General features: G+C 43.9%; 1 protein-coding gene across 3 annotated transcripts in view; it reads right to left on the reverse strand.

The window, feature by feature from the left end:
* Window positions 1-420: 420 nt before the first annotated feature.
* Window positions 421-10,032, reverse strand: part of LOC309707958 (NLR family CARD domain-containing protein 3-like) — a 22,231-nt gene continuing 12,619 nt past the window's right edge. For all 3 annotated transcript variants that reach the window (XM_082535587.1, XM_082535588.1, XM_082535586.1), the window contains 3 exons: window positions 7,149-7,322; window positions 4,564-4,610; window positions 421-1,611 (listed from right to left, as the gene is read on the reverse strand). In XM_082535587.1, the coding sequence (XP_082391713.1) occupies window positions 1,082-1,611; window positions 4,564-4,610; window positions 7,149-7,322 (751 nt within the window). In that variant the 3' untranslated portion in view covers window positions 421-1,081. The remainder of the gene's footprint in view (window positions 1,612-4,563; window positions 4,611-7,148; window positions 7,323-10,032) is intronic.

The raw sequence follows: 10,032 nt of genomic DNA on the forward strand, positions 1-10,032 counted from the left end.
GAGAAAAGCATGATCGTCGCTCACCAGCCACACTTCCTCAGTAAAGAGTGTCAGGACAAAAAGCTGTTTCCTCTTCAGTAGCTGATTATGTTTCACTGCTTAGGACCAAACTGATGGAAAAACTTTCAGAAAGAGATGAAGACAAATCAACACGGATGTGAACATATTCAAATTCAAGCTAAAACTTGGCACATCGTCTTTAATGGAACTTTATCTAAAATCTGATTATCACCCAAAATGTGTCTTTGTTCTTTGAATTCTAAGATATAATAAAATCTATTTAAATGTTCAGTTTATCTTCAACAACAGGAACTTCATTAAGATCTTTATTATTCAATGAAAAACTCAAAAAACACAATTTTATATATAAAATAACTTGTATTTATTTGAAAAATATATTTAGATTCATATCATGGTAGACATAGCTCGATGTGTTTAATAAGGATAAAGTAACTAGCTTTACATTGATTTTGTTGTTGTTGTTTTTTACAGATCGTATGTGCTGCTTTTGGCTTTCATACAAAACCTTCAAGGTTAACCACCAAAAGGATCTGACAAGTTTAAAATATATATTCTTAAAAAGCAGGTTTGGTCACCAGGTGTTAGGGTTACCCCTGAAGTAAATACAAATAGAAAATGTAGTCTGACACCAGGGGGCGTTCTGTCTGTACTCTGGTTTCAATCACTGTCTAAAGCAGGGGTGGGCAATCTCAGTCCACGAGGGCCGGTGTCCCTGCAGGTTTTAGATCTCACCCTGGGTCAACACACCTGAATCACATGATTAGTTCGTTACCAGGCCTCTGGAGAACTTCAGGACATGTTGAGGAGCTAATTTAGCCATTTAAATCAGCTGTGTTGGTTCGAGGACACATCTAAAACCTGCAGGGACACTGGCCCTCGTGGACTGAGATTGCCCACCCCTGGTCTAAAGGCATGCGTGTACCTGTTTGGCTGCTCATATCACTCTATGTAAAACACATGTGATACAAACATGTGCAAACTGCTCGTGGAAATCTGCCTATACAGCAGCCACAGGTCAAACATCTCCGGTTTGGGGAAACGAGGAGATTTTATTCCACAGTTAACACAGAGACACTGTGGAACCGGCAAGCCAGAACCCAAATCCAGGATACACCGGCTCGGTGAATGTGGTGGTGAAGGTGTGGAGGTGGAACAGTGAGTCAGAGGTTACTTTGTAGAAGGACAGAGTGCCTGCAGGCCAGTCCAAGTATACTGCTACTCTGTTAAAGATGAAGGAGAAGGGGACTGAGGAGAGCACAGTTCTTCCCCTGTCGTGCCAGACAGAGTAACCATCAACAGGAGAGCAGAAGATACTCCACGACTGGTTATTCCATCCAAACCAGCATTCGGCACCCTTTCCTCTCCTTCGGATTCCTTTGTAACTCACTGCTACATAAACCCCTCCTCTCCACTCGACCTCCCAGTAACAGCGACCAGTTAGACCATTTGTGCACAGCAGCTGACAGCAGTCAAACCTCTCTGGATGATCACGGTATGGTTGCTTCCACCTCAGCCCTTTCATCACCGTGTTGTAATACACCACGACATTCCTGTTCACCGTGTTTGTGTCCAGTGTGAGCTCACAGAAATCTGATGGAGAAAAAACACAGCAGTAGTTTATTATCTGTCACTTGGTAGCTTCACCTGCTGCTTTATGCAGAGACTGTTCACCAGGTAAAACCTGACCGGCGAATCCGTTTGGATCTTCAGTCAAACTGACAGTTACCTGAAGACACACCAGCTTTTGATTTAAAAGGCACAGTCGATGAATTGTTTTCCCCTTTTTTCCCAAAAACTTTATTGAGCATCAGTATACAGACAGTGCATACAGTATGGAACATAATTAACATATCCAGGGGGTGCAACATAAAAAGTTACATTCATTCAAATAATTTGTAATTAGTGCAAATAGTAATTGTTTTTATAGCCTTTTTATTAAGTGATCCACCGATCAATTTTTATGTAAGATTATCATTATAGTAGTGTTTAAAATGAGGCTTTTGGTTACTGTATTTGCATTTGTGGAAATAAAATTTAGCTAAGATAACTAACAAATTTATTATAAAGTTCTTCTTTTTTTGCCTTCGAAACACACATGGTGTAAGAGCCAAAGTCAATGTTTATGTTTTTCCTTTTTGTTTTGGTGGCACAGGTGTATAGCTTTACCTGCGTCTCAGGTGATGGTATGTGGGTGTGGTCACAGTCTATTTACCTGAGGTCGGTGTTCGCAGCAGGTGTGTTGGGTGAGTGGTTTGTGGGCAAACTTTTCTGTTGACCGTCATTTTTTGGCACACCAGTTAATCCATGCGCTAGTTGTAAATTGATTGAAAGCGCAAATGTTTGTTTTTGTTTTGTTCTTAAAATAAATGCGCAAAGTACAAGTACGACTCATTATGGATTATTGGAGGCGCGTCACAGGGACACAACCAACTCAGCCGGCCGCGGCTTTATTTACGGATGAAAGTCGCAACACATGGGTTTCCATTACAACCCAGTGTAAGTGCTTGTTGTCATAGCGATGCGTCTGCGCGTCCCGTGACGTAATTATTTTGCGACACGAACGCTACAACAAAGGTAGACGTCAAAGCTCAGGCTGTGGCTTTCGTCAGACTCGTTGATCACAGCATTGTTTTTGGGGCCATTTCCCTTGTTGTCAGGTTTCAGATATTGTGGTTTTATTTCCGTGAACGAGACGCTCTCATGAGTCATTGAGTGACATTATTGACCAGCCAATCAGTGGCACAGAGTCTAATGATTTCACATTTTAGTACCTGCTCGGCTCGTTTGGAACCCCGCCGACCAAAAGTACTGAGTCGTAGGTACTAATGGAAAAGATGCAATAAAATCAGTACAATACATTACACTATAATACATTAAATCAATGTATAAAGATATGGTTTTCAGTCTGTACAGGGATGAGAACAGCATTAAGCTACAAGAGGTGTTTTCTGTGTACGTCTAATATGATTTGAACAGTTATCACTGGTATAAAACATTACATACACTCAGGAAGAAGCTGCACAACTACATGACTGAGCTATGAATATGTGTAGAGTATTACTTTTCCCACTCCTTTTCGAGCACCTGATGTACTAGAAGACAATATTTTCCTTCCTTTATATATGTTCTATCTTGTATATATGTACGCATGTGCTTGAAATAAATGATCAATGAAAGCTCCGTTTATTTTAGGAGTTTGTCAAAAAACAACAAACAAAAGGTTCCAGCTCAGCCGCTGGAGTTATGAAGGTGAAGCAGAGCTCACGCAGGTACAGCCTCCTGTGCCACCATTCACCTGACAATGAATGTTTAATTTAATTTAATTTAAGGTAAACTTCAAGTTTTATTGAAATTGAATTTGTGGTTTTGTTTTGTTGGACACCTACAGACTTGGATTAATTTGGTTGTAGAGCAGACTTCAAGTGAAACCTGGAGCAGCAGCTCATCTGTATGTTTGCCACTTCACGCTCAGCTGTGAACCACTCCAGTTTGAGCTGGGGGCCACCACCTGACCGTGCAGTTAACAGGAAATTATGAACAGCATCGGTGTCAATGGACAGAATCCCAGTGAAAATGAGTCCGACTCATTTCCAGTGATGCACACCAAGCTCGGGTGTGTAGCACAGGGACTGAATGGCTCCTAAACACAGAGGACAGAGATTTGGTCCAGCGTTCTACAAAAAGGATTAAAATCGTTCCTCCTGAATCCAAAGTGTTACTACTGGATTCAATTCAATTTTTTATACAGCACCAAATCACAACAGCAGTCGCCTCAAGGCGCTTTATATTGTACAGTAGAGCCTACGATAATAGATACAGAGTAAAACCCAACAGTCATATGACCCCCTATGAACAAGCACTTTGATGACAGTGGGGAGGAAAAACTCCCTTTTAACAGGAAGAAACCTCCGGCAGAACCAGGCTCGGGGAGGGGCGGGGCCATCTGCTGTGATTGGTTAGGGTGAGAGAAGGAAGACAGGATAAAGACATGCTGTGGAAGAGAGACAGAGATTAATAACAGGTATTATTCAGCGCAGAGAGGTCTGTTAACACATAGTGAGTGAAGAAGAAACACCCAGTGCATCATGGGAATCCCCGGCAGCCTATGTCTATTGCAGCATAACTAAGGGAGGATTCAGGGTCACCTGGTCCAGCCCTAACTATATGCTTTAGCAAAAAGGAAAGTTTGAAGCCTAATCTTGAAAGTAGAGATAGTGTCTGTCTCCTGAATCCAAACTGGAAGCTGGTTCCACAGAAGAGGGGCCTGAAAACTGAAGGCTCTGCCTCCCATTCTACTTTTAAATACTCTAGGAACAACAAGTAGGCCTGCAGAGCGAGAGCGAAGTGCTCTAATAGGGTGATATGGTACTACAAGGTCATTAAGATAAGATGGGGCCTGATTAGGAGGTAGAAAGTGGTGTCTGGACTCCTCTGCTTAGGCTGCTGACCGCTGCAATCACACCGCAGAAGAAGAAGAAGAAGATGGATGGAGGAACTGACAGTTTTTTTTTTCCAGTATGATCAAAGTGAACAAACACTCACACTTCTTCAGTCTGGGTTTCAGTCTCTGCTTTCCACAATGTTCCAGCCTGGATGAAGAAACAAAATCATTAAAAACACTCAGAAAACTCATCATGAAGCTAAAAAAAATATATTGCTACTGTTTCCACTCCCACAGGCAACACTTGGGGACATGCAGTCTTTTTCTTAATGTCAAATAACAGCTTTAGCACGTCAGCACTCAGGAGAGGCTTTCGAGCACTCTTCCCTTTTCTGGAAATGATGGAGTGGGGAATGCAAATGTTGAGCAGGTGCAGGCTGAGAAGCACTTACAGATTAGCCTCTATGAGAATGTCTGAGTGCAATACGTTTAACCAGCTGCTTTGCCATCACTCCTCCTCCTCCTGCCTCCCCTTTACCTCATCCACCTGCTGGCCTCCACCACTTGCTAATGTTACTGAATCTGTGGAAGCTCCGCGATTGCCACCGCACGAAGTAACGACTAACGAGCCTATCTAAATCCCAGTAACGATTAACGCGTTTCTGATTTTGACATAATAACTAGTTACCGTGCTCGTTACAACAATAATAACGTAGTTACTGTAACGCGTTACTTAATAATGCATTAGTCTCAATACTGGTGATGAAGTATGAAAAAGCAGTTACTAACTAATTTAGTAGAAAACACTTTTACCACTGACTACAGGGAGTGCATAATTATTAGGCAACATCCTTTCCTTTGGCAAAATGGGTCAAAAGAAGGACTTGACAGGCTCAGAAAAGTCAAAAATAGTGAGATATCTTGCAGAGGGATGCAGCAGTCTCAAAATTGCAAAGCTTCTGAAGCGTGATCATCGAACAATCAAGCGTTTCATTCAAAATAGTCAACAGGGTCGCAAGAAGCGTGTGGAAAAACCAAGGCGCAAAATAACTGCCCATGAACTGAGAAAAGTCAAGCGTGCAGCTGCCAAGATGCCACTTGCCACCAGTTTGGCCATATTTCAGAGCTGCAACATCACTGGAGTGCCCAAAAGCACAAGGTGTGCAATACTCAGAGACATGGCCAAGGTAAGAAAGGCTGAAAGACGACCACCACTGAACAAGACACACAAGCTGAAACGTCAAGACTGGGCCAAGAAATATCTCAAGACTGGTTTTTCTAAGGTTTTATGGACTGATGAAATGAGAGTGAGTCTTGATGGGCCAGATGGATGGGCCCGTGGCTGGATTGGTAAAGGGCAGAGAGCTCCAGTCTGACTCAGACGCCAGCAAGGTGGAGGTGGAGTACTGGTTTGGGCTGGTATCATCAAAGATGAGCTTGTGGGGCCTTTTCGGGTTGAGGATGGAGTCAAGCTCAACTCCCAGTCCTACTGCCAGTTTCTGGAAGACACCTTCTTCAAGCAGTGGTACAGGAAGAAGTCTGCATCCTTCAAGAAAAACATGATTTTCATGCAGGACAATGCTCCATCACACGCGTCCAAGTACTCCACAGCGTGGCTGGCAAGAAAGGGTATAAAAGAAGAAAAACTAATGACATGGCCTCCTTGTTCACCTGATCTGAACCCCATTGAGAACCTGTGGTCCATCATCAAATGTGAGATTTACAAGGAGGGAAAACAGTACACCTCTCTGAACAGTGTCTGGGAGGCTGTGGTTGCTGCTGCACGCAATGTTGATGGTGAACAGATCAAAACACTGACAGAATCCATGGATGGCAGGCTTTTGAGTGTCCTTGCAAAGAAAGGTGGCTATATTGGTCGCTGATTTGTTTTTGTTTTGTTTTTGAATGTCAGAAATGTATATTTGTGAATGTGGAGATGTTATATTGGTTTCACTGGTAAAAATAAATAATTGAAATGGGTATATATTTGTTTTTTAAGTTGCCTAATAATTATGCACAGTAATAGTCACCTGCACACACAGATATCCCCCTAAAATAGCTAAAACTAAAAACAAACTAAAAACTACTTCCAAAAACATTCAGCTTCGATATTAATGAGTTTTTTGGGTTCATTGAGAACATGGTTGTTGTTCAATAATAAAATTATTCCTCAAAAATACAACTTGCCTAATAATTCTGCACTCCCTGTATAGCGCACAGTTTTGGCTCCACCTCTTTTTATGCCACATTCTCTGGTGATTAAACCTCACTAAATTTTTTAGGCTAAGGCTGATCACAGAGGTAGTTTGGGCATGGCTCCTTTCAGTTCCTACATGACTGAATACCAGAGCACAAACCAAGGTCCACAAAGACGTGGCCTGCACAGAGTCTTGACCTCAACCTGAAAGAACATCTTTGGGAGTAATTAGAGCAGAGACTATGAGCCAACACTAGTGTCTGACTTAACAAATGCACTTCTAGAGAAATGGTCAAAAATCCCCACAAACACACTTGTGGGAAGCCTTTCCAACAGAATTGAAGCTGTTATGTGTGTGTGTGAAGGTAGACGAGTGAATACTCTGGGTAATGTAGCGCATCTGATTTTGGCAAATCTTTGTGTAAAATACTCCTTTGTGTTGACCAATCTATTTATAGATGAAGCAAACTGGGGGTTCAACGCTCATTTTCATCTATATTATAGCTGGTTATCTGTCTAGCACGAACGAATGTCATCTGTGGGTCACACCTGAGAGTGTCCAGTCGGCAGCTTGGCTCCTCCAGTACAGCAGACAAAAGCTTAATTCCTGAATCTCCTGGATGATTGTAGCTCAGGTCTAGCTCTCTCAAGTGTGAGGGGTGGGACCTCAGAGTAGAGGACAAGGAAGTGCAGCCTTCCTCTGTGATTAGACAGCCTGACAACCTAGAGACAAACACAAGGAATTATGTGTAATTCACTTACACACTGGCACATAACAACTGGAAAACAACACAAATATACAATTCAATTCAATTTTATTTATAAAGCACCAAATCACAACAACAGTCGCCTCAAGGCGCTTTATGCTGTAAGGTAGACCCTACAATAACAGATACAGAGAAAAACCCAACAATCATATGACCCCCTATGAGCAAGCACTTTGGCAACAGTGGGAAGGAAAAACTCCCTTTTAACAGGAAGAAACCTCCGACAGAACCAGGCTCAGGGAGGGGCGGGGCCATCTGCTGTGATTGGTTAGGGTGAGAGAAGGAAGACAGAGATTAATAACAGGTATGATTCAGTGCAGACAGGTCTATTAACACATAGTGAGTGAAGAAGAAACACCCAGTGCATCATGGGAATCACCTGGCAGCCTACGTCTATTGCAGCATAACAAGTTCCTGCCCCAAGTGGAGGAGTTCAAGTATCTCGGGGTCTTGTTCGCGAGTGATGGGAGAAGGGAGCCGGAGATCGACAGACGGATTGGGGCTGCAGCTGCAGTGATGCGGACGCTGCACCGGTCCGTCATGGTGAAGAGGGAGCTGAGTGTATTTAGTATTTATTTATTTATTGTCATTGTCAAGAACAATGAAATTGCGTTTGGGGCTTCCATACAACCCAAAAAAAAAAAAAAAAAAAAAAAAAAAAAAATAATAAATACCCCTTGAAAATAATAAATACCCCTTTTTTTTTTTTTTTTTTTTTTTAGTAAAAGCGAAGCTCTCAATTTACCGGTCGATCTATGTCCCTACCCTCACCTATGGCCACGAGCTGTGGGTAGTGACCAAAAGAACGAGATCGCGGATACAAGCGGCAGAAATGAGCTTCCTCCGAAGGGTGGCTGGCCTCTCCCTTAGAGATAGGGTGAGAAGTTCGGCCATCCAGGAGGGGCTCAGAGTAGAGCCGCTGCTCCTTCACATCGAAAGGAGCCAGCTGAGGTGGTTCGGGCATCTGACAAGGATGCCTCCTGGGCGCCTCCTGGGTGAGGTGTTCCGGGCATGTCCCACCGGGAGGAGGCTCCGGGGCAGACCCAGGACACGCTGGAGAGATTATATCTCTCAGCTGGCCTGGGAACGCCTTGGTGTTCCCCCGGATAAGCTGGAGGAGGTGGCTGGGGAGAGGGCGGTCTGGGCTTCTCTGCTTAGGCTGCTGCCCCTGCGACCCGGCCTCGGATAAAGCGGATGAAGATGGATGGATGGATGGATGGATGGATGGATAGTTTTTGTAAAATTACTTTGGTTAAACAAAGCTGTTTATTGATTATTAATTAATAAATGTATTTCTGTTTCTCACATTAAGGTCATTTCCAGGATTTTTTTTTTTTTACCAAAAAAGGGGGAAATCGCTTTTCTACTCTCCAAAGCAATGACTGTGTTCCTACAGTCACTGGTCAGCACTATAATGAATGCAAATGTATACGGGTCTGAGGCCCCACCTCTCAGTTACAGAGTTACAGAGAAACCTAAAAGGTTGAGTGATTTTCTCTAAAGATAATGCATCGGTGGGCAAGAGACGAAAACAGGGCGTTGTTGGAATGCTACTACGCAAGTAACCCTGGCGGAAGGGGCTACATGTATAGGATGAGGGACCTATGGATTCTTTGATACCCAACATCCACAATGACGGCGAAACAACTAGTAGCTCAGTGTTCCAACATTCGAAAGAAGGGACTGCTATCACAGCTAGAGATTGACGAGGTACAACACAAATGCTACGGCAAGGAGGAGTCAGGACGCCAGGTCAGGGGGGAGATATCATCACCCCCACCCGAGATTGGGTACATAGCCCCAAGTGCGATAGGAGAAGGATCGTTGAGTGCGAGAGGAACTGACCTGAAAAATAGGATAATGGCCAAGCTTGAAACCTGGATACCCCGTAGCCGGTTACCAAGACTACGTGAAGTACCCTCAGAAGGTCTGCTAGATGATGTTAATGCAGCACTACGGACGATACCTACAACCACGATTACCGACACTAACAAGCTGATCTACAATACGGCAGCAGTGATCAGTGAGATGCTTGGCTACAAGTTGAACAGCCACAAGGGGCAGTACCCTCCATGGAGAAAGAGGCTAGAGAGCAAGATCAAAGTAGCACGGAGGGAGGTTAGCCAACTAACGGAGTTGCAGAAAGGTGCGGCAAAGAAGGTGCATAAGAAATACAGCAAGCTGTCCATACCTGAGGCCTTGGAAACTGCCAAGCAAAGACTCACAGCCTTGGATAGCCGCTTGAGGAGGTACACCAGAGAGATAGAAGGCAGGAGAATAAACCAGCTGTTCTCCACAGAACCAGCAAAGGTGTACTCTCAGTGGCAAGGGAACAATAATAAGAGAACAGCACCACCAAGGCTGGAGACGGAGCAATACTGGAAGAGCATATGGGAGAAGGATGCAACCCATAACGGCAATGCTCAGTGGCTAGTGGATCTGAGGGCAGACCACAGCGACCTCCCTGAACAGGGTCCAGTAACCATCACAGTGGCAGATATCCAAGAAAGGGTCTCCAGTATGAAGAGTTGGACAGCACCAGGGCCCGACATGGTTCACGCCTACTGGCTGAAGAAGCTGACTGCACTCCACGAGCGTCTGGCAGCACAAATGAACCAGCTGCTAGTTAACTAGAGACACCCGGAATTGTCACGGTTTGCGGGGCA

The sequence above is a fragment of the Aulonocara stuartgranti genome, assembly GCF_965226115.1.
Source record: "Aulonocara stuartgranti genome assembly, chromosome: 6".
Lineage (NCBI taxonomy): Eukaryota > Metazoa > Chordata > Actinopteri > Cichliformes > Cichlidae > Aulonocara > Aulonocara stuartgranti.